Source organism: Haliotis asinina, chromosome 16 (genome assembly GCF_037392515.1).
Source record: "Haliotis asinina isolate JCU_RB_2024 chromosome 16, JCU_Hal_asi_v2, whole genome shotgun sequence".
In the NCBI taxonomy this organism is placed as follows: Eukaryota; Metazoa; Mollusca; class Gastropoda; order Lepetellida; family Haliotidae; genus Haliotis; species Haliotis asinina.
The window spans coordinates 46,635,436-46,661,039 of record NC_090295.1 but is presented as its reverse complement, the minus strand read 5'-3'; the positions used below and the strand labels follow the sequence as shown (position 1 = coordinate 46,661,039).

General features: G+C 43.5%; 2 protein-coding genes across 2 annotated transcripts; both read right to left on the bottom strand.

The window, feature by feature from the left end:
* Positions 1-1,041: 1,041 nt before the first annotated feature.
* Positions 1,042-7,448, bottom strand: LOC137268429 (uncharacterized). The gene is made up of 6 exons (XM_067802998.1): positions 7,377-7,448; positions 5,306-5,504; positions 4,641-4,772; positions 3,771-3,894; positions 2,519-2,557; positions 1,042-1,614 (listed from the first exon to the last, which is right to left on the bottom strand). The coding sequence occupies exons 1-6, from the start codon at positions 7,389-7,391 to the stop codon at positions 1,092-1,094; spliced, it is 1,032 nt and encodes a 343-aa protein (XP_067659099.1). The 5' UTR covers positions 7,392-7,448; the 3' UTR covers positions 1,042-1,091.
* Positions 7,449-9,579: 2,131 nt separating this feature from the next.
* LOC137267613 (4-hydroxybutyrate coenzyme A transferase-like) lies at positions 9,580-21,925 on the bottom strand. The gene is made up of 8 exons (XM_067802101.1): positions 21,189-21,925; positions 16,326-16,478; positions 14,942-15,181; positions 14,226-14,414; positions 12,223-12,438; positions 11,639-11,776; positions 11,113-11,241; positions 9,580-10,263 (listed from the first exon to the last, which is right to left on the bottom strand). The coding sequence occupies exons 1-8, from the start codon at positions 21,352-21,354 to the stop codon at positions 10,079-10,081; spliced, it is 1,416 nt and encodes a 471-aa protein (XP_067658202.1). The 5' UTR covers positions 21,355-21,925; the 3' UTR covers positions 9,580-10,078.
* Positions 21,926-25,604: the final 3,679 nt, after the last annotated feature.

The window sequence follows — 25,604 nt, the reverse complement described above, 5'->3', positions numbered from 1 at the left end:
GAAGAACATCAAGTTCGAGGACTGGGGAAGTACATCAAGTTCGAGGACTGGGGAAGTACATCAAGTCCGAGGACTGGAGAAGTATATCAAGTCCGAGGACTGGAGAAGTACATCAAGTCCGAGAATTGGGGAAGTACATCAAGTCCGAGGATTGGGGAAGTACGTCAAGTCCGAGGATTGGGGAAGTACATCAAATTCGAAGATTGGGGAAGAACATCAAGTTCGAGGACTGGGGAAGTACATCAAGTTCGAGGACTGGGGAAGTACATCAAGTCCGAGGACTGGAGAAGTATATCAAGTCCGAGGACTGGAGAAGTACATCAAGTCCGAGGACTGGGGAAGTACATCAAGTCCGAGGACTGGGGAAGTACGTCAAGTCCGAGGATTGGGGAAGTACGTCAAGTCCGAGGACTGGGGAAGTACGTCAAGTCCGAGGACTGGGGAAGTACGTCAAGTCCGAGGACTGGGGAAGTCCGAGGATTGGGTAAGTACGTCAAGTCCGAGGATTGGGGAAGTACGTCAAGTCCGAGGACTGGGGAAGTACGTCAAGTCCGAACGCGGGTTCTGATTACTTCTCGGAGGTTACGGAAATGGCGAGTGGTGACGAATGACAAATCTAGTCAACTGTAAGACACTTCCTCATATTTGTACGTCTGAATTCATATTTATTGATTCACCATGACCACCCTTCACAAAGCACTAAGGTGATTGTAAGTCAATAGGTAACCTTAGTGCAGTGTTAAAGAGAATAGGAGTTAAGGTTAACTTTAGTAGAGGATGCTTCATGAAAGGAGCACCTGCTTGATACCGAATTTTCACCTGAGGGTGTGGGTTTGAATTCCGGGTGGGACAAGAGTACTAGAATCTGTACTTAACTGAGAGAAGCAAGTGAGTGAGTGAGTTGGCTTTGACGCTGCTTTTAGCAATATCCCAGCAGTATCACGTCAGGGGACACGAGAAATAGGCCTCACGCATTTGAATCCGGGACTTACATTCAGATAAACCAAACTCACACCCTAAACAATGAAACACTACACACAGTGTCTTTACATGTAACGTGTATTTCTACCTCAAGAAATAACATAATTGAGTCAGCCGCTGAAAAACATGCCGTTCAGGTTTGGCTGAATGCCAGGAAACGGACCCATGACCATCAGCTGTTGATTTGGTACAAACCGATTCTGGTTTGGGTTCAGACCAGCAACTATACCATTCCTCTGTGTTGGTTGGGTCAGAAGATTGCCTTGACTTTGAAGCGATCGTTGCTGTTGAAATGTAGATTGCATTCCATTGCTTTGAACAGCGTTCTGATTAGAGTTACCTCCCATCATCGTGTTCGTTTGGCTACCAGATGTCGCTGTATTCTGAACGCTGGCTTCATTTGGCTGTATTTGACTGGCTGTTCCAGAAACTTGTTGGACTTGATTGGTTGTTCCTGAAAGCGGCTGTATTTGATTGGTCGTTCCTGCAGCTGATCCTCCGCTCTGGGGCAGTGCTGAAGGCGATGGGAAGTTAGAAAGGATTCCATTTCCTTGTAAGTCCAAGGAACTTCCTGTTTGGCTGGGATCACTTGCCGCCGATGAGTCCGAGGTTGATGGCACCGCCGCAAATCGTCTGAGATATTCATATGAAATGTACACAACAAAACAATTATTTGAATTAATTCCCCTCCTCAGGATTCTGTAAGTCACAATCAGCAAGATACTCCTCCATAATGAATCAAGTAGCCCAAATGTTAGTCATATCTCTCACATTAAAATATACTTACAATGATCGTATTTCCTCTACTTAAACTTATTTACAACGGTCGTAATTGCTAGACATTAACATACTCATAACGGTCGTAGTTCCTTAACGTAAACTTACAACAATGTTTGACTCAGTTTGGAGAATGTTCCGCTTCAGTAGGGTCCGGTTTTTACTTCTATTTCAAAGACTATTTTCGATTTTCCCAAACGTGGCACAACCGTATTAACAATACTACCTTATTCCTTTACTTCTGCGACTGGGAATGACCACCAAATCTTCTGATCTGTATATACCATGTAGTAGATAAATAGCACGTTACTCTGCACACTATATACAAAGCTGATACTGGACTTTGTACCTACCCTTCACCTCTTTCAAACTGACACCTGTCAATCTCAAATTCCTGTCAAATCCAAACGGAAATACACCTCTGACTTACTGGTAGGTTTCCAGTGTGTGGTTGTATAAAAGACCCTATCTTACCTCGCACATGGATGTCGTTTTCTGATTGACTAAGCGCTCTCCTATTACTTTCAATGTACCCCACATACAGGCGAGGTACGCGGCAATTTTCTCCGCTGCCAGTGGCACCTCATTCGGTTCTTCGTGGTAGTACTTCCTTATCTCGAATAACTTTGAATATCACGCATGATGCACGGAAATTACCGATGATTTTCCCGAGTGCACGGCTGGGGTAATGTATAGGTATGCACGTGACCCTACAATGAGCATCAGAACCAAGGTACGGTACACTGTCGTCATTACCTACCTCTGAACTTCACACACTTCAACCCTCCAGATCCGATCTCTGAAATACAAAGAAACAGTGTTTGATAAGTTTTTCTTTATTTAATTGTTATTAATCCCTCACTCGGTAATATTCTGTAAATGTTGAGGTCTGGGCAAGGTCAGCCGCCATGGATATTGATGGTATGGTTATGCACAACGTGGTATGATAAAATAACGCTGACCTTGGCTTTCATGATTTCGTTCCAATAAAGTATTCTTAGCGCCACATGTCGTAAGCCAGTCACATTGTGTGGGAGTTACGATTATCTCGCTATGTTGAAGGAGTCCCAGGGAACTTTTGACATCTCAAGTTAACTTGGTTTCTGCTTCTGATGTTGAGAAGTCGGACATTCACTATTAAAATGCAATCTAAATGAGAAGTCCAAACATGCGCCACAAATGAGCATCATTCTAAGTGGTGCCAGGCATTTGACCCTTATAAGTGCCCTTTTTTGTACTTGGAACTAAGGTCATAAAACAAGGGTTGGATGTTATTCTACGTCTAAGCATCTTATCTTAACACAGACTCACGGCTTACGTAGACCTAAATCTGCTATGTCTGGGCGGGGTATCCAAGTTTAAAATGCGGTGCTATTACTATCATGACAACTAGTCCTGACTATTACAAGCAGCCATACAGTGGCACAAGTAAATATATAGCGCTATTCAGTAATCATGAGAGATGCCCAAACGGGAATACATGTACTGACCAGTGTTTGCAATACTTTAATTTGCCAGTTGGCTATCAGAGCCTGCTGTTATCTTCAGGCTTTAAATCTGCAGACCCTGAATGAAATCTGCAGGCCTATTTTGTTAACGTCAAACCAATAAAAACAAAACAGACTACACTGTACTTAGTTTCACACTGGTTCAACAAAATCAAGCGAAACCCATGCGACACAGAGGAGTAGTGTATTATAGACTGGCGTTGACATTCCTACCTAAAAGTGTTGAAGTACGAGGAAGTGAAACTGTAGGTTATCGTAACATGATGGATCGCGGATGATAAAGAGAAAAGAGGAAAACTGAAAAATAATTGACAGATTATTTACCGAAGGCCATAAGGGCCTACACCTATTTGAAACTGCCGGCCCGATACAATGACAACCTGCGCTGGGCCTCCGGGCCGGCGGTTATTTCGAACGCTGGTACTGATGTTGCTAATTTTCTTTTAAGCTTCAATTAAATGTGTCACACGGACATAAATATTATTTAAAAATATGATTACGCACTCTCTTTCGTTGTCATGGAGACTGAAGAATCCTTTAATGACCTGGTCGGCAGGTGCGATGTAGTTCAAAGCTCCATCGTAGTCGTTGAGGAAGTCCGTGAAGCTACATGACGTCAAAAAGGAATCTGCAACATGAGTGAGTGAGTGAGTGAGTGAGTGAGTGAGTTTAGTTTTGCTCTGCTTTTAACAATACTCCAACTGGAGCGTCATGTAGTGTTTATTTGATGTGAGTTGTCATTACGCACTCTTGAGACAGGGAGGGGTGGGAACAAATGTCAACGTGTGCGCAGTGTAAGCGATGACTGTTGTGTTGTTTTAGATTCTTGGCTAAGCCACACATATTGTATTTCTTTTTCGCACTTCTTAAAACGGTATTTCCGTGTAAAATATTTTGTAAAGACACATTTTAATTCAGAAAAATAGTATTAATACTAAAATGATATATTCAGATATAGTTTGATAAATCTCTTCCGATCTTTAGTTCGTTATGATTGGCTAATGTCGATTCTTTAATTTTAGTCATTGGGAGGTCAAAGTTCAAGGAAGATTGTTCAGATGAGATGTACTCTGCGTTGATCTTTGTGTAGATTTTTCAAAGTTCTAATTTCATGAGACTGCTTGCACTTCACTTGAAAAAAACAATGATAAAATATATATGTAAAGACGAAATGAAATTAGTTCTGTAAAGCAAAGTATGTAAAGTAGGCTATTCACGAATACCATTTCTGGTCATGACAGGTTTGTTAAAAATGTGCAGCTAGAATACAAATAATTTGAATCCACATAAGATTCTGAATATTTTAGCACTTAAGCATGCAAAAAAACGCCAAGGGCTGGGCTGATTTTACATAGCTTCATGAGACTAGCTCACCTCGAACCTTGCAGCAGAGAAAGCTAAAGCGTCGGTCCCGGTTTAGGGGGTTGAAGTATGACGTAATCCCCCTCACGACTCCATTGTCCGCGCACTGGAACAACATCGGCTCGTCAAACTCGTTCACGTCAGCTGCAGGGGAAAACAAAGTATAGACGTACTGGGGTGGTTAGAAGTTGGAATAATTTGACATATCAGCGAATTACTAGGGCTAACACAAACAAACGAACTTACAACAAAAATAGATTTTAATGTTAACTACAACTGATTTACAATCAGCATTACCACGCAACGCAGTACCACTATATCAACAACAAAATCAGAATCGACTACACGCAGACTGCTGTATTTTACTGAAGTTTTAACAAAAACGACCACGTACGTCGAGCATATCGTTTTTCCGTTGTTTAACATATTTATCACTTTTAACACATTTATCCGTTTTAACACCACATTAATCAGTGCTACAGCTGACTGCTAATATGTGAAGTTGGTCAAAGTAATCCAGTGATTGTATTATATGCATCGATCAAGGAAATGTGACTAAAAACAGAAGCATAAAAATGAAATGAGCGATCCAGACCCCCCGATCCCGTTTGCTGCCTCTCACGACAAAAACGACCACTTGCAAAATATGCAGATTCAGTCGAAAATTCTTCACTTACTGTTCCATTCACACTCTTCCGTCGTATCCGTTTGTGCACACCGGAAGTCCCAGATTCTGTCTTCCGCCCAGCTTGAGTGGACACTGGACAGTGCTACCAACGAGTTGCCACTTGGGCATATGACACGAAACGGAGCTCCAAGCCTTGTCATCCAGGCACGTGTGCACGTGCACAACACAGCTACAGCTACCACGTGCAACTGAAAGGAGCGAAATTGAACTGAGTCGAAAGAAAGAACCCATTTGAGGGCAATCATCCTGGTGCATAATCTGTTGTACAGAATTGCGTCCCATACTTGCCAGTAGGACAGAGTTGCGTCCCTTACTTACCGGCAGGAAAATCGAAAAGTTGATTGCACCTAGACTCTTCAGGAAACACGAATATGTGTGCCAGACGGCTTCTGTCGTCCATATGTCATGAAGATTTTAAACAACAAATCAGCCTTTAATAATCTGATTGGATTTCCAGACATATTTGCTAAATGTCATTCCATGTGATCGAACAGTTGGGACTTGAGTGCAATCAGCTATGAGATCCGTGAGATAAGCTGTCGCAAGATCGTGTAGACACTTGTAAACAAGGGAGAGGAGCTTACTGTGAACGAATGCAAACCCTTGAGATACAGAGATGAGGTCCTTAGGCAAATATCGGTTTCTACCTTTCTCAGCAGTTTATGACGGCCTGGACCAGACAAACCATGATGCTATGATGACACCCCAGCAATTGACCACGTGACCACTTGACCAACAGTCTCGTTTGAAGGCAATATTACAATGACCCGTTGTCACTTCAAAACCACATGCATAGGGTCGGTCTAGTATACAGATACAGACAACAAATGAATTAAAGTGGAAACTGGCACTCTTAACCGGCACTCTTCGGGAATGAAGAAATAATCTAGTTTAGACAACGTGCCGGATTGTCGAGCTGATGAGAAATGTTCAAGCCACAGACGGGACTTAGATTTTATGCTGGTGTTGACACCTTGCCGGATTGGACAGATGCCGGTTTGGACAGCTTCTATTGTACATCGTTAAACACGAAACACGTGGTTCCACTCCAATGTGTCGGGGGGATCCGTTGATCCGGAGTTCGAAGCCAACATTTTCTACACTTTAGACTCTGACTACTGAAGTGTTGAGAGGACTTTAAAACCCCTTCCATTCACTCATGATATCTGAATGATATTCACACGTTTGATGCCGGGACGTACAACTACTCAACGATACATATAAACAGGAACTCAACATATGTAAATGTACACATCAATGCAATTCCAAGCGTTTTTGAGCCTCTGAAAATTTATTTATATAACAACAGTGAAGAAATAGGATATAAACATGTCGCCGTCGGTTCAAAATGAATTCCTGTGTTTCAAATACTCAGTAACTCCTGGAAATTGGCCAACACATGATGTTTACCGACATTGCCAACAAAAAGGTAAACCAAAGGGTTTTACTGTCTGCACTCGTTTACACAGAGTACGGATGCAGCAGTGAAGTGCCATCAGCTTGCTGTTTCAGCTGGTTCCCATGGTAGCATCTGGAACTGCTCATTTGTGACGTCATTCTGACTTTACGTCACAATATGATTTGAATGATGTCACCACTGCTGATGCCACAACAAAACACTTGTTTGCGATGTTTCTACGTGTCAATACACAGCGAATAGTCTTCCATTTGATCATGTTTTTCAACCAGTCAGATTACAGAACACAGTGACTTAGTTTACAATGAAGTATAACCCACGAACTAGAAGGATAGACACATTTTCTATCTCCAATTCGGAACCATTAATTTCTTTCTTGAGGGAGAGGTAATCCGTGATAAAAACATTTACATCCTAAAAATAGTTGACGTAATCTTTATGTGAAATGTGATAATATATAATGTTCATCTAATGTCACGTTGCGGGCGGTGAAAGCAATGAGACAATTGGAATGAACGAACTATAACCATGAAATAAACGTAATAATGCTTTATAATAGGATTAACTGAAACTAATCTCTATGTTTGTGTAATATTACAGTGATGTAATCATTGTAACTATCATATTCCTGTGAGATACATACCAGCATGGTCCTCATGAGCTGTGTTTCTCCGGTTCAAGTGTGAGATGAAGTCGCGAGGCGGAAGACCCTCGGGGACACCAAGTTTGATTAACTTGTTGATTTCACCGTCGCCTGTAATCTTCCTTACCTGGTCAAGCCTTGGGGTGTTATGGAAATTTGTTTCTGGTAAAAACATAATGTGCTTAAACTAGATTTTGAAATTAGAAATAGAATGAGAAAGTGTATCTACTGCATATTGATGCAATATCTACATAGTGCTGTCATAGTTTGTTTTATTTACCTTGATCGATATTTCCTTATAAAAGATACGGATAAATATATGTCCACTTTGCAACGTTGCCATATAAATGGCTCTCAACACATATGTTGTGCCTAGTGCCTGCGGACGCCATAGTGTGTCAACGTGTTTGTTGTTTCTTGTGTCTGCGGACGTCTTACTGTGCTAACCTATGTGTTGTCCCTTGTGTCTGTTGACGTCTTAGAGTGCCAACGTGTGTGTTCTCCCTTATGTATGCTGACATTCTAGAGTATAAATGTCTGTGTTGTCTCTTGTGTCTGGTGACGTCTCAGAGTGCCAGCCTGTATGTTGTCTCTTGTGTCTGCTGACATCTTAGCTGACAATGCGTGTGTTTGTGTTCTCCCTTGTGTCTTCTTGTGCCTTATGTCATGTGAGAGGGCCTATGTAGTTGCCGTTCTTGTGTAAGATCAGCGCGTGATTACTGAAATTATTTTGAATTTGGTTATTCGAAGTGTTCCGGCTTTGCTAGTGTTGAAATTCATAAATACGCTCAGATGTGCGTCCATATTTAATGCGGTTGTTTGCTTTCATTTCTCTTGATAGTGTCGTGACTTCTGCGTTTACTGTGGTGTGTGATGATGTGTGTGAGTCGATGTTTTGAAGACATAAAGTTGTGTTGTCTTCGGCCATAACAATGGTAGGCAATCTTGATGTCTCCTGCTAAAGTTATTAGAAGTAATTTAGTAATTTTAATTAGTAAATGTTGTGTCTGGACTTCATGTATTCTCCCCTAAAGACACAAAACCTTTTGAACGTTTTGTATACTGCAAAATAAAATATTGTATATCTATATCATTTTGATAAATGTTTTACATATTCACAAAGAGTCGCAATCTGCAGAAACAGACATGTAATATTGGTACGTTTCTCCATCATACTGTTAAATCATGTTTTGTACATATGTAAAAGTTGCGATTTTAGAAGTATAAGGTATAAACGTCAGTTTTGAATGTTTCAACATCCAGTCGGCTAAGTCATGCATTTCAGTACATTGACCCGGGGACACAGAGAAGCCGCCGTCCCGCTAGGGTGCAGCCTACATTCACCTGTCCCGGGGTCACGTATGATCGATGAAGGGCCAAGTCAATCCTCCCAGTGACAGTCACCGAGGTATATCGCTAATCACTCAGGGATTGACCGATCAGTATTGCTACATCTTGTCCTTTTCTGGACATACTAACGGTGAACACGAGGAGTGTTTAACTGAGACACATAATGCTGTGGTAAAGTAAAAGAAATCTTTCATGTATTAAATTATTAGCATCTGTAATTGTTACACAATCGTCGATATAATGTGTGAAGCCCATATCTGGTTGCTGGAATGTTGCTAAGGACGGCATAATAACTGAACTCACTAACTGACCCCATCTCAGCCACGGTCACCATTGCGACCGTTCACATGAAGCGTCATAAAATGTTCCAACGTTCACACGAAGCTCAAGTTCTTTCAGAATTAGTATTCAAGCCAAACTGCAAACTGAATGTACTGCTCATATTGTATGGTTACAAATACAAAACAGTTGTCACACAATTACGCTCCTCATGCGTTCGGTTATATTACGACATATTTAAGACTGTCGAAGCGGCATAAAACTAAACTCACTCACTCACAGTCGTAACTGTTTCTGTTGGTCCTGTGTGAGAATGCTGATCACCACATGCTCTGTTTGTTTGTGTATCGTCATAAAGTTCAGCTTGTACATATTTGTAGTGAGTGCTAGCTAACTTGAGAAGAAATCTGCCAATTACTGGTATATAAAATATATAAAAGTAATATCAAATATAGTTTAGGGAAACGATTGTTAAAAGGAAGTTGCTAAGGCGTTGCATTCCATTTCATCTGTAGCGTCTACAAGCATCACTAGAGTTATGTCCCTTACAAATCAAAAACAAAAACCCCAAACAGCTGGTGAAATAATTTGATATTCTTCACTGAAACATCATAAATTTTAAATTTTTGCTTAACATAGCTTAAACATAAATGCTCTAATATATGAAAATACATTATATAGCAACAATCGCAAAATTGCTCATGGAAGTATAACAAGTGTCTGGTTATCACATAGAGAGAGTGCAAAGAGATAACTTTTGTAAATACATGATCATTAACGTGCCATTTGCCAAAACGTTGGTAAATTGTATCGTGTTTTAGTTTCAACTTCAAGCATTTTTCCAATCTGACGATCACCGACCAGACATGGTACATGCACGCAGTTAAGCCAGGTAACACTGACCAATCACGTGTAAGGCACGCAATTAAGCCAGGTAGCATAGAACAATCACGAATCAGGTACGTAGTTAAGCCAGATGACATTGACCAATCACGTATCGGAGACGCAATTAAGCCAGTAACATTGACCAATAGTGTGTTAACTGTACACTTGCAACAGGGAACATCGTCCAATCATGGAGCAGGCATACACTTGAGTCTGTTGAACGCCGCCTTCTCCAGCTGTTCTCTGTGGTTAGGGTGAGCTATCTTGATCAACTCGTAGGCTCGCTGTCGCAGACTCTTGCCGAACAAGAAGGCGATGCCGAACTCTGTCACCACGTAATGCACGTGCGCTCGTGTTGTTACGACTCCAGCACCTGTCAGCGTGAGAAAAACACTTACATGTGGACCATGAGCAGTGTTACTCGTTGAGGATACAATTGTTTCAGGGGATTTAGTTACGTAAACCAATGTTTGAAGTTCTGCGACCATTATTTATTGGTTTATGAACGATAAACATAACCAGTTTGTATGTGCGAGTGCATGTTGTGTTATGCACACATTCAGTCTCTCCGACCCGACTGTTAAGCTACGACATGAGCACCGGTTTCACAGCACGATGGAAAATAAAGGACTGTTATTTTCTAATTCGACGGTGACATTCGCGTTTGGGTGTCATTCGTTAGAATTCATTAATATTGATCCCAGATGACTGCACTGCGGACATACCAAGAGAAGATACCCGTGAAGATCCAGGTTAGAACTGATCTTCAGGAAGCCATTCTTGTCTTTCAAATCGACTATAGGCACTGGGTAGTCAAGGTCGCTGACCTGGCTGACACATTTCACCGTATGTCAAATGACTTGATGATCTTGATGCCATTCGCTGTATTGTCTGTTTAAGACTGCATTTTGGACCTGTCAGCTTGTCTGAATCGCACTGCGAACAAACCTCCGCAACTGCCACTGATACTTTGTTGACACTGGCAAGTTCGGTTGTAACGGCGGCTACTGTAAGAATGCGGAGCCAACAAAGGGAGGTAATAAATTATAAGGCCGTAGATGCATCCAGCTTAAATGGAGACTTATCGGAACGTATACCCTTGAGAAATCGAGGATGTATTCACAGACGCAGGCAAACAAAAAACTATGCGAAAACGCTCTTGTCAAAGACAACTGGTGAGACAATCCCTCTCACCATCCGCGCCCTATAGAACATGTCTTACCCTCTTTGATAAACGGACTTATCTTCGACTCCCCCCTCTTTGTCTGTGAAGGAAGAGCTATGATGGGTTTGCCCTTCCCGTCCTGCGAGAGGGCTGCACCTCGTATAAAGTCCACTTGACCGCCGAAACCTGAAGCAATGGACGTACAGTCACCAAAATACCTGCATTACTGTCTTCTTGTTATCCAAAATAAGGTTGTCTGTCTCGTATGCCCTCGCTTACAAAATGCCACAAAAAGAAGTCATCCACAGTTTGTTGGGTGAGTCGAAAAAGAGAGTGAGTGAGTACAGCTGAATGCCAGGGCCCAGAGTTTCGAAGCTCTCTTAGCGCTAAGATAGTCGTAAGTTAATGTCTATGTTTGGCACTTGAGACTATCTTAGCACTAGGTGAGCTTCGAAAATCTAAGCTCAGGTTTAGACACATGCCATCTGTACCGCGAATGGTGGCATCAATAATCGCAATTACACATTGTCCTAATTACGGGAGTCACACTCGAGTAACTATTCTACTCCACCGCCAATCTTGCCTGAGTACATTCTTGTTGCTATTGAATCGGACACCACCTGGCCGCTGAGATCCACCTCAATTGCTGAGTTGATGGCCGTCACCTTGGGATTCTGGGATATAATGGCTTCACTGTTGCTGTAGGCCACGTCAACCATCACTGGAAGTAAAATATCACAAAATAGCTACATCAACTGAACGTCAACAGCTCCTCTCAGATCACGTCAACCATTACTATAAGTAATGTCCAGCATTACAAAATCATTATTGGATGTCAACAGTTCTCTCAATGTCACGCCGATCATAAATATAGGTTTTCCCGAAGCATTACAAAATATGACTGGCAGTCTTCATAGAAGACAACGTCAGTAGTTCTCGCACCTGTAGGCAGTGTCGTAGAATAAAACATTCTACGTCATCGCCTACGTCATTTCCGTTTCCTGGAAACACTGTCAAACATTACAAACTTCTATGTCAGCATTTCTGAAGCCAAGATCTACATCACTCCCTTAAAGAGACCCACTAATGAAATTAGTGTCCATCACTACACAATTTCAACGTCAATCAGTATTGAATCTAGCTTCACTTCTACCTATGAATACCTACCAACAGAAGGATTGTTGTCGAGGAAGTCGTAAAGTTTACGTGAGCCGATACAGAAGCTGGAGAGAGTTTTGCCGGTGTGGATGACCTTCTTGGAGTTGGTGATGGCACCGGTCTTCATGAGGTCCACGACACCGTCACTGATCATCTCTGAGTGGATTCCAAGGTCACGGTGACTTCCTAGTTCCGCCAGCACCGCGTCTGGGATCGAACCTATACCTGAAACGAAAATCGGTATTTGCTATATCAAAGTGTTACGGGTTTTCGACGATGTAAAACAAAAACGTAATTTGTATCTTTAATATCATTTAAAGTTTTGATTTTGCTAACTTTGAGTGATAAAGATATATTCATCTATGTCACACAAAGATATCATGTGTTTCCTACAAAAATGGCGTTGATGACATCGTATGAGGGAAACTGTAGCCGTGCGCCACATCCGGGTATTTTGTATGTGAGCCACATTTCTGTCTGACTGCGAGAGAGTGTTTTGATCATGTGGCGTCCTGTTTTTGTACATAACCTGTCACTGGCAGACGATTGATCTTGCTGAATGTTTGTTATACAGGCAACTGATTTTGCATCTAAAGTGGAATTAAGGATCTCGGGTAAATGATATTGATGTTTATTTGGTCTTTACATAACTTAACTTCCGGATTTCAGTTGTCAAAAATCCGTCTCACGACAGAAACTGGGCATCCACCCTACCGATGAAACTGCACTCTGATCGCGCAGGTACTTCCGTTAGCAATGCAACTTTTGAAATCACCAGAACGCTGAATTCAGTTAGCTTTGGGATTTGTTGCTGTTGTTGTTTTACAGGTCAGACAACTACAATCCAGCTGTATCGCTGCGACCTGTAAAGCACTCAATTTGATCCAGACTATTAAACATGGATTGATGTTACGCCTTTGGGCTGCGACGTCATGAAAGCTACCAAATCTGCTTATCATCGACTCTGATCGCCTGTATCGGGTAGTCCTCACGAACGTCGGTTGCTAAGGTCTCAATTCTGAATTCTCTAGCAATGGTATTTGATGCGGCATCATCGTTAGTGTTCTCAGTGAGGTCACTTTGCAGACACTGTTCTGCATTGGAAGACAGAATGCAGGTTTGCAATGTTATAGAACATCGGGGTTATTGATTATTTGTCAAGGCGCTGTAAATCTATTTTAGGACATTCTATGCATGTATATTTGATTGAAATATTTATTCGACAACACCCAGCCTTTGAACAGTATTTCAGACACATCACGGCTGATCAGGTTAATGGGCCTCCGAAATTGACGTACGCCAGTAAACTTTGGTCCCATCTCGCTGGTTGTTTCCAGTTCTATGGACAATGGCAAGAAATCGATGACTTGGCTCAGTTGCAATGTATTGGTTTTCCATGTCTCATTTTTAGGAATGACTAATCAGCGATTAAACTTTTCTTTGTTCTGAGCATTATTTTATGTACTGGATCGGACACCATAAATGAGTTTCGCACAGTGAGTCCATGTCCACTCACGGTATGTTTCGTTGGCTGGATTCTCCGCCTTAAACTGAGGTCGAGGTTTGTTTGTTTCCTTTTGTTTAGCGTTGTATTGAACACTTTTCTGGCCGATTGTAAATAATCGAGCTTTTATAAGACGTGACTGACATCATGAACACTGATGTACGCTATTGAGATGACACGCCATTGAGATGACTCGCGATGACACGCCATTGAGATGACACGCTATTGAGATGATTTGCCATTGAGGTGACACGCTATTGAGATGACACGCTATTGAGATGACTTGCCATTGAGGTGACACGCCATTGAGATGACACGCCATTGAGATGACACGCCATTGAGATGCCATTGAGATGACACGCCAGTCATCAACTAAGTCAGCAAGCCTCTTATGGCAAGCATGCATTGCTGAAATTCAAGTCTAATCCTGTTCTTCACGGTCGAGGTACATGTGCGTCCATCTTCACGTTAAACATAACAAACACGATACAGTGTTGATGACATTTACCTAACTGTAACGTGGCACCATCCTGGACCAGGTTTTGTGCTATGAACTTGCCGATGGCGCTCTCCTCAGAGGACATAGCTTTCTTCTTTAATTCAGGCAAGGGTCTGTCCTCGGCGACCATGGCGTCAAAATGGGACTGGTGTATCAGACCATCGCCGAATGTCCGTGGCATTTGTTTGTTCACCAGACCTAAAGAAGAATAAACCAGAGAGCAGGGTTAGCGATGCTGTAAAATATTACGTGTTTCAGTTAGATAAGGCGTTCCTGGTTTGGCATACGGCTACCTACTCGGTTCAGCCCAACAGTAGGTGGAGATGAGTTACGATGGCACACTAAAGAACACAATAGGCTGACGATGGGGTTCGGATCCTGGAGATGCAAGACAGATTGCTACGACGTCTCATCAGAAAAGACGGCCTCCCGTTTTACGAGAAGCAAAATTCACCTGATCCTCGGTTCGGCAGGATAATCAAAAACAAAAAGATCACAGGCGTTTGCCAAATATTAATATGCAGGTTCAAGTAATACAAATATATGATTGGGCATTCCATAGTGGTGTTTTCGCCCATCTGGAACTGTGACGGGAAACGGGCTGTCTGTATTCTCCCCTTGCCTTCGCCCAAAGACAAGAACAAGCAAACAGGCCGCTGCAGTAGTAGAATTGAGACACATTTTGTAGTGACAAGTATGAGCCGATTAACGAATAAAAGATGTACCTATGATATACTTGGCATTCTGGACAGCAGCCCTAGCACAGTCCACACTGGTACCCAGGGAGCAGTAACCATGGTTATCCGGGGGCGTCACAGAAACCAGGGCAACATCAAGATTGATGATATGTCGACGGAAGAGCAGCGGGATTTCCCCGAGGAAGATCGGAATACAGTCAGCTCGGCCTGAGTTGATTGGCTCTCGTAGATTGCCACCAATGAAAAATGAATTTGACCTAAAATGATCTGAAACAGTAGAATATATTGTAACGATCGAACTCAGAACCACAATAATAGTTCTTTTCTAAATACTTCTCTGGAAGCGGTTGGGTGGCCTCGTGGTTAATGCGTTCGCTCGTCACGCCGAGGCCCCGGGTTCAATTAACCACTTGGGTACAGTGTGTGAAGCTCATTTCTGGTGTCCTCCGCCGTGGTATTGCTGGAATGTTGTTAGAAGCTGCATAAAACTCAGTAGTTAAAGGTCAGCGGTGATGAGACTATATCTATTGAGTAGATCAATCCTAGTTCGGCCTCTTAACGTGTTTTGGTTCGTCACCACCATATCCTTTCTGGTGGGTTTCAGCCAAGATGTACTCTCGATCACTCCGGGTTTTCCATCTCACTGATCCTGTCGTCTCTGCGAGGATTAAAGAAAAAATAGTTTTCAGATGACCCCGACTCAAAATGCTTCATAGCACAGCATATTCATGATGTATTGCTCTGTGAAGCATTTTGAGTAGGGGGATCGTCTCAGATTTGTATATATGTTTTTCAAATCTTTAATCCTCGCAAAGACACGTGGGTCTGTGTTCTATCTAAGCTAACCGTAATATATTTGATATACCCATGAAGCTGCGCTAAACCAAACACACTCACTCACTCACTCTTTAGATATATGAAATGGAGCAATTACTCCTGTTGCCCTGTTTAGGACCTTATCACTGCTTGTTCACTGTTTAAGCGTTGGTGCTGACATTTGGCATATGACTTGTTTGCTGGGATAGTATAGGCTAAAAAGTGCGTGCGCGCGTGTGTGTGAGTGTGTGACTGTGCGAGTCTAAGTTTGGTTTTAAGCCGCTTTTAGCATTATTCCACGACATACGAAGGGGAAGGCCAGGACTTGACTTCACACATTGTACGCATGTAGGGAATCGACCCCGGGTTTTCGACGAGTCGAGGGGATGCTTTAACCACTAGGCTACAAGCGTAGACAGGGGCATGGATTAATAGTCATACACATACGTGCGGTGTAAGGTGAGCTACAGAACTGTGTATCAACACGTGATAAAACACTCCGAGAAATGCCCATAAACTTGAATTACACTGGTTCAACTCTTAAACAGGCTTTTGATGATTTTACGGGAGGTAATTCAGTAACTTACCAACTCACCTTTATATTCTGGTTGAGCATAGGTCGCTGGCCCTTCCGTATGCATATGTACCACCTCCACGTCCTTAAGCCCCGCCTTCTTACCATATACGGCCATAGCGTCCGCTAGTGTGATGGGCGTGGCAGCAGCTCCCTGAATGTACACCTTGTGTCCTGGAGTGCGAATGTTTAGCATTACCTTCTATCGATCGTAATCCGAATGTCAAGCGAATTGTATTATAACCCGCTGGGCATCAGGTAATGATTTACGTTTTCGGGATAGTCTTAGCAAGAATGTTTTTGGTATTATGAGATATGTATTTGTAAATTACCTAACGAATACAAATTAGGGTCGTTTTTAAGATTCACTTATCAAGGAACAGTCAGTAACAAAACTTTTAAAATTATTTCGAATTTGTTTCATATGGGCAGAGGCGAAGCCGTAATAGAATAATGCAACAATTAACAGATAAAAGACTTGCTGTCTTTATGGAAAAAGAATATTTCAAAATATGAAAAATCCGAAAACGAACGCACACACACACACACACACACACACACACACACACACACACACACACACACACACACACACACACACACACACACACACACACACACACACACACACACACACACTTATGACACAGACATGCTAATCTCCACCACATACACACTGTACTAAGACTCTCTATCCCTTCACACAAAGAGATTTACACAATATGACAAACTCAGTGTGGGTGCGGGTGCGGGTGCGGGTGCGGGTGCGGGTGCGGGTGCGGGTGCGGGTGCGGGTGCGGGTGCGGGTGCGGGTGCGGGTGCGGGTGTGGGTGTGCATATTGGTTGCTATAGTTTTAGTGCCGATTGAATTGCAATGGCAACACAGACAAAGGAATATATCCACACGTAACTGAATACTAATACACCCCGTTTTAAAAAAAAGTTATATTTTACGCAATCAGCAATGTTGATTTACTTTGTAGGATTCCACTGACCGACTTTCTGTCAACCTTCACTAACTCAACTATATTTGCTATGTCATACACTAGGGTATGCATCGTGGAGACAGGCATATGCGATATCATGTGACGATCAGAGTGACGTGAACTTGGACCGTAACTCAGGGATTTCATACATCGAGCTTCTTATCATAGTTAATCTTCTCTAAACCTAGAGCAAGAGTGTATTAATCAATCTGATTCTGATTTATCAAGGAAAGCTCTGCCCCAGTGAAAACCCAACGCTTGTCTCACTTTAGACAAATGGGGATCAGGAGGTTGAGTTACTTGGCTCAGTAGTTTGCGCTTGAAATTATAACGACTGCGGGGCACCCCGTTTGCAATATTGCTAGTTTGCAGGGTCCCGAAATGTTCCTCTTGGCCAATTAACCTGAAGGTCTGAGTTTAAATGATTTACAACAACCCATGCCTGTCGTAAGAGGCGACAAACAGGATCGGATTGTCAGGTTCGCTGACACGTCATCGTATCCAAGTTGAATAGATGCTCATGCTGTTGACCACTGGAATGTCTGGCCCAGACTCGATTATTTACAAAACGCTGCCATACAGCTGAATAGTGTTGAATGCAGCTTTGAGCAACAATGAGGACGTCTTTACGGGGAGGCATGAACAATGTTGTCTGCGGATCCTGTTCAAGTAATCATCAGGGCCCGGTTCTGCGAAGCGATTTTAGGTGGCCTTACTCTCAGTCGTAAAGCTGAGATCTCTTTGTGGAACGGTGGTCCGGTATGTATCGTATTGATCAGTATATATAGTTACCGGAAATGGCCAGCGTTTAGGGTCTTTAGGGTTTCCATATGCTCATGCCAATGCTTAACAGGCGTGTCAAGGATCTAACTTTGGGAAAACACCTTGGTTTGTCAACCGTCACGTACATCACCCCCAGCCATAGCTAGCACCACTCCACCACTTTTACCAACATCACTATTTAATATGATGATATAAATTATTATGTCAAATACTTTTCGACATGCACGTTCTGAAATACAAATAACTTATGAAACCACAAGTGTTCTGGCACACCTTTGTCACCTTTGGTATTGCAGTGTGTATTAAAATATGAGAATTACCGGAGAAAAGATGCTGGGAAGTAGTGTTCCTTGTTTTACTTCCCTCCTGTATATTTTCTCTAATGATACTGCTATGTTGACACTTCATTTGGCGTGCTTAATCAAAACATATCAATAAAGTACTGGTCCACAGAGTTCGACACATTCTCAAGGGTGACTGCTCCAACAAACCAGTTCACCTCTGACCAAGTCATTCTACTCACTAACAACAGCAAGTTATGAGTTAAAAGCTACAGTTGGCGTTTAAATGAGACTAAAAGGAAATGGAGTTAATCAAACATTTGCACTGAATGCATCCAGATAAGATCATCGCTACTACGATGTGGCGGTCAATTACTTGGGGATTGGGGATTGGGGATTTAGAATTGAAGAAATAGTTATCAGGGATATTCTTCGATGGATCATACGAACATATATATTCAAAGGATAACCTCATTTGTGAGGTCTTGTTAATATCTGGGATCTAACGTCATGTCATTTCCTAAATCAACACTGGAGCGACGTACTATGCGACGACTGAGTTTGAAAATAAATAGACTGTCATATGATTTGTGCTTAAACTATTTTAAGCAATGTAGCCATGTGGAACACTCTAAAGTGAGTGCGTGAGGTGAGTTTTACGCCGCACTCAGCAATATTCCAGCTATATGGCGGCGGAGCACACTAAAACTGACGAGGGTTTGTCGGGTGACAAACTCCACATACAGCTTGTCAAAATGCTGTTTTATTGTTTTACTGCATGGTATTGGCATGCTAGCAGTGTAGCATAAAGTGAAGTATTCATTTACACTATTTACACAATGGAGTACCCATGAATTATTGCCTCGCAGACTTGTAAATATATAAATAAAATAACGACAGTGTGACCTTGGTACATATTCCTTTAAAACATTATGATCGAATATATTTGCTGACATGGTTGGAACAAAATTCATCAACAAATGCCTGACAATTTGCCCTTATCTCCATACGTTAGTATGACCAACTGCAGATATTCAAATGTAAAAGAGAGAACGGGACACGACAAATGCTGGCGTGATAAAGCCGTTACCCAGCGTCGTGTTGTAAATAAACTGACAAGTTGTGAGAGGGTATATTTTTTATACTGTTTGCCCGTTGAAAGCCTTTGCCTGATCGACCTCAAGATAAGAGAAAAGCGCCCCGTCCTTCCTGCAACGGTGTAGTTACATACGACAAGATAAGGCTTTACTACCCCAAGAGAAATATATTTTAAACTTGTATCAGGAATTTCAGTCATTGAGGAACATGAACACACGTGTAGAATGTGGTCAAATGCAACACATGTAACATTGTGTATTACACTTTCTCAGTACTCTTGCTGGGTGAGTCCCATCCGGGATTCGAACCCACACCTCCAGCGTCAGGCACCTAATCGTCATCACACAAACTAAGCCGCCTCACCAGTTCAGGCACCGCCAACAAAAATAAAAGAATCAATACTTTAATGAGGAAGTGTAATCCCAAATATAACAGTTTACACTGGGGGATAGATATTGAGAGCATACACGTAGAAATATTGTCTGACATCAGTAAAACAATTCCGTTTACACATAAAAACGACACTATTTCAATAATCGTAGGAAACAGTTTCTATATATCATGAAACAATACAGCTGAATCAGCGTAACAAAGCAATAAGACCATATTTTCGTAGAAAGGTGAGCATGCCCCACCCACTGGGCACCCCGTCACAAACAGCATTTTAATAAAATCAATATAATACATTGGCGGAGCCACAGGTGTGTGTGTGTGTGTGTGTGTGTGTGTGTGTGTGTGTGTGTGTGTGTGTGTGTGTGTGTGTGTGTGTGTGTGTGTGTGTGCATGCAGGGGTGCGCACCCCCTTTAAATCCCCACACCCATTCCACCACACCCACAAACTTTTGACCTGATGTTTGGTTAAATTACCATCGAAACACGGGTGAAAATAAAGTGTGCCCCCCCTGTTGTCTCATTAGTGTGCATCCCCTTTTCTTAAAAAGCTCTATCCTTCCCTGTAACCGGATCAGAATCTTTTAAAAACCATTCCCTAATGATCAACTTTCGTCATATCTCCCTCACATGCAATGAACCGATAATAAGGCGACATTCCATTTTTCGGAAATGCGTCGCCGATATAGCCGGAACTGACGCCATCACTTTGAGTGGCGAAAGTCAACAGTCGCGTTCTCGTGCATCAATGTTTGTCTCTTACAATTCCAAACAAATCGTGTAACTGGCGGATAAAATTACGCGAATGACAAACAATAGATATGGCATTCCCTTGGAGTTCGTTATAACAGTGTTTCAGTGAAAATAAATACAGACGAAGTGAAAGTCAAGATTTGGCAGTATAACGTACGCCTACACATCGTCCCTGACAAGTTGAGTAATCAATCATACGTCTGTGGATGTTTGTCTTGACGAGGAAATACAACACAAAACTATCGTTATCATCCTTTGTTGAATTCAGCGTTTGAAAAAACATTAAAAGCATGCATTCGTCATCGACAATACTTCCATAAATCATCATCATCATCATCATCATCATCATCATCATCATCATCATCGACAAACAAAAAACGATATCAATATCACTACGGCAGCATTACAGAATATTAATATTTCAGAATTTCCAAAAACAACCCTATGACGATAATTATGATAATGATGAAATATGATCGGTATGAAACTACGCATCAGAGCCAACATGCTGCACACATATGCAAACCATAGCATTATCAAGCTCACAAATTCCCATGGAGATAATTTTTAAACTAAAATAGTAATACCAGTACCTGACTTGATGACAGACACTGCTTCCTCCGCGTTCATCCATTTCGGTTGGCGGTCTGGAAAGGGATGGAACGGTTCCGGGGAGTATAGGTAATATGTCCGTGTTATGCTGCTATATACGCATCGGCTTTCCAGGAAGGTTCGTGCAATGCGCCTCGCTAGAGCCATATCTGCCTGTGTCTGAGCCCTGTCTTCATCGATCGCACCAAGCCACACGAATCAGCGGATATCGCAGAGTGAAGTGTGACCCAGTCCTACCGGAGAATGTACAATGTCACACCAACCTTTTACCCTTGAAGACTGGACATGCTGAAGTAGTCTCCGTGATGCACTGAGTCATGGAGGGATTGTTCACACTGATGCAGGTCTACGTGTAATTTCACCACATCACGGACACCAGTAGGCGTATTTTAGTCATATTCTAGAATCCCAGCTGCTTGTTGCCATGGCATTGTGTAACTTGGGCTTGTCTGTGATCTGCTTGTCGTGGATCCGTCCTGATAGCCACTGTCACAACCAATCAACAATATGAAGCGTTTATAAGAGGTAATGGATACTAAAACTGTTAGGAAAATAGATCACGTTTATATGTTGTTTATCACCGCACTCAACAATATTCCATCCATGTAGGGTCTTTTGATAATCAAGTCTTGGCCAAATAGCCTGGTGATCAACAACATGAGCATCGATCTCCTCATTTTATGGGATATGATGACGTGTCAATCAAGTCAGGGAGCCTGACCACCTGATCGTTTTTGTAACCTCGTACGATAAGCTTGTGTTTATGAAGGCCAGTTCTAACCCTGATTTTCATGGGGTCTGGGTATGCGACAGCGGCCTTTAATCAGAAGTCTGCGTGTGTGTTGGTGTTTAACGTACAATAAAACACGACAGGGAAATCAAACCTATCCTGAAGCAGTATATTCTTCTTTCGCTGATTTATTGCGCCGCGTACAAACGAAAACGGGTCATTATTTCTGTTAATGCAATGTCAACAGTATTTACAACCGTTGGAAGGGTGAAAACACATCCTATAAGGTTTAAAAGTATTTGACAGTTGTATATAATGACTCCCTGAATACAACCAGATGCCAGTCATGTACAAATCCGTTTTATGAAAAAGAAAGGTAAACCTCTTTATTCCTGGATTTCACCGAAATGTGTGTCACGTAGATAATTGAAACTTTTCTCCAATAACATATTGACACATTCGCGATTGGCTGTTGCATACCTGAGTTGCTTAGCAACATTTGAGGAAAAAGCGCAGTCCTCAATCAAATATAGCATCGTATAATTCCCGACGCTGTTAAGTAGCCACAGGAATGACGTCATCACAGAACAATGTGTTTTCGTGAAGGTTACTAAATCCTGTTTTCCGTTGTTCTCTGTGATTTGAATTATCTATCAGATCCCGTTGATGAGGTTTCGCCATTTTTTGCGAAGTAACTGAAAGTGATATGAGAGGCGAAATCTGATTTGTAAACGAGGCGGAACAGAGGAGGAACACAGTTTGCCTCAGCCAGTGGCGATGCTGCTAACGAGCCACGAAATACTTGCCCACTTCGGCAAAGGTGGTTACTGTATTGTCATAGTGCCAGGTTGGTTCCCTTGGCCCAATGACCAGCATTGCATCGACTTCTCGGACGTGTTGTCATGGCAACACCTTGACGGGTTCCATTTATTAATGTATTTATAATTATTTACTACACATATTTTGAACTGCAATATAATTGAAAAGGGAGTCTTTAAGCTAAATATTCCCAGTTCTGTTATCATTTACTACTACTACTACTACTACTACTACTACTACTACTACTACTACTACTACTACTACTACTACTACTACTACTACTACTACTATTACTACTACTACTTGTATCACAGTTATATTTGTTAGTCACATGGTGAAGTCAAAGCTTTCGTTCGTCATGACGAAGACCCGGGTTCGATTCCCCATGTGGACTCAAAGTGTGAAGCCCTGGTGTGTCCCGCTTTGATATTGCCGGAATGTTGCTAAATGCGGCTTAAAAATAATCTCACGATGGTGAAGTCCTAGAATGAAAGGAAGTTTATGTGTCAAGGTGCGTGTGTGTTCTAGTTTGTTGAGTGTGGTTTAGTTATATTGTTTACACTTTTCCCAGTCTGTATGACCCATGGTTACCAGAGCTTGATAACACACTGGATGCCCGACAACACCGTTACGAAACAGTTGTAGCTTTCAGCTGTGAACAAGGTTAAGTTGTGGGTTTTGTGAGTGGCCGCTTTGAAAAATGTGTCAGTTGTTTTGTCGAGAGTGTGAGTGGGTGAACGAGAATGAGTGACCGGTTCGGGTGAGTGGGTCTGAGTGAGCGAGTGAGTGGGTGAGTGAGTGACCGGTTCGGGTGGGTGGGTCTGAGTGAGCGAGTGAGTGGGTGAGTGAGTGACCGGTTCGGGTGGGTGGGTCTGAGTGAGCGAGTGAGTGGGTGAGTGAGTGACCGATTCGGGTGGGTGGGTCTGAGTGAGCGAGTGAGTGGGTGAGTGAGTGACCGGTTCGGGTGGGTGGGTCTGAGTGAGCGAGTGAGTGGGTGAGTGAGTGACCGGTTCGGGTGGGTCTGAGTGAGCGAGTGAGTGGGTGAGTGAGTGACCGGTTCGGGTGGGTGGGTCTGAGTGAGCGAGTGAGTGGGTGAGTGAATGACTGGTTCGGGTGAGTGGGTCTGAGTGAGCGAGTGAGTGGGTGAGTGAGTAACTGGTTCGGGTGGGTGGGTCTGAGTGAGCGAGTGAGTGGGTGAGTGAATGACTGGTTCAGGTGAGTGGGTGTGAGTGAGCGAGTGAGTGGGTGAGTGAGTGACCGGTTCGGGTGGGTGGGTCTGAATGAGCGAGTGAGTGGGTGAGTGAGTGACCGGTTCGGGTGGGTCTGAGTGAGCGAGTGAGTGAGTGAGTGAATGACTGGTTCGGGTGGGTGGGTCTGAGTGAGCGAGTGAGTGGGTGCGTGAGTGACCGGTTCGGATGGGTGGGTCTGAGTGAGCGAGTGAGTGTGTGAGTGAGTAACCGGTTCGGGTGGGTGGGTCTGAGTGAGCGAGTGAGTGGGTGAGTGAATGACTGGTTCGGGTGAGTGGGTGTGAGTGAGCGAGTGAGTGGGTGAGTGAGTAACTGGTTCGGGTGGGTGGGTCTGAGTGAGCGAGTGAGTGGGTGAGTGAGTGACCGGTTCGGGTGAGTGGGTGTGAGTGAGCGAGTGAGTGGGTGAGTGAGTGACCGGTTCGGGTGGGTGGGTGTGAGTGAGCGAGTGAGTGGGTGAGTGACCGGTTCGGGTGAGTGGGTGTGAGTGAGCGAGTGAGTGTGTGAGTGAGTAACTGGTTCGGGTGGGTGGGTGTGAGTGAGCGAGTGAGTGGGTGAGTGAGTAACTGGTTCGGGTGGGTGGGTGTGAGTGAGCGAGTGAGTGAGTGGGTGAGTGAGTGACTGGTTAGGGTGGGTGGGTCTGAGTGAGCGAGTGAGTGGGTGCGTGAGTAACCGGTTAGGGTGGGTGGGTTTGAGTGAACGAGTGAGTGAGTGAGTGAATGATTGGTTCGAGTGAGTGGGTGTGAGTGAGCGAGTGAGTGGGTGTTTGAGTGACCGGTTCGGGTGGGTGGGTCTAAGTGAGCGAGTGTGAGGGTGAGTGAGGAACCGGTTCGTATGGGTGGGTCTGAGTGAGCGAGTGAGTGAGTGAGTGAATGACTGGTTCGGGTGGGTGGGTCTGAGTGAGCGAGTGAGTGAATGACTGGTTAGGGTGGGTGGGTCTGAGTGAGCGAGTGAGTGGGTGCGTGAGTAACCGGTTAGGGTGGGTGGGTTTGAGTGAGCGAGTGAGTGAGTGAGTGATTGACTGGTTCGGGTGGGTGGGTCTGAGTGAGCGAGTGAGTGGGTGAGTGAGTGACTGGTTCGGGTGGGTGGGTCTGAGTGAGCGAGTGAATGGGTGCGTGAGTAACCGGTTAGGGTGGGTGGGTTTGAGTGAACGAGTGAGTGAGTGAGTGAATGACTGGTTCGGGTGAGTGGGTCTGAGTGAGCGAGTGAGTGGGTGAGTGAGTGAACGTTTCGGGTGGGTGGGTCTGAGTGAGCGAGTGAGTGGGTGAGTGAGTGACCGATTCGGGTGAGTGGGTGTGAGTGAGCGAGTGAGTGGGTGAGTGAGTAACTGGTTCGGGTGGGTGGGTGTGAGTGAGCGAGTGAGTGGGTCTGAGTGAATGACCGGTTCGGGTGGGTGGGTCTGAGTGAGCGAGTGAGTGGGTGCGTGAGTGACCGTTTCGGGTGGGTGGGTCTGAGTGAGCGATTGAGCGATTGAGCGAGTGAGTGGGTGAGTGGTTGAGTGGGTGATCGGTTCGGGTGGGTGGGTCTGAGTGAGCGAATGAGTAACCGGTTCAGGTGGGTGGGTCTGAGTGAGCGAGTGAGTGGGTGAGTGAGTGACTGGTTCG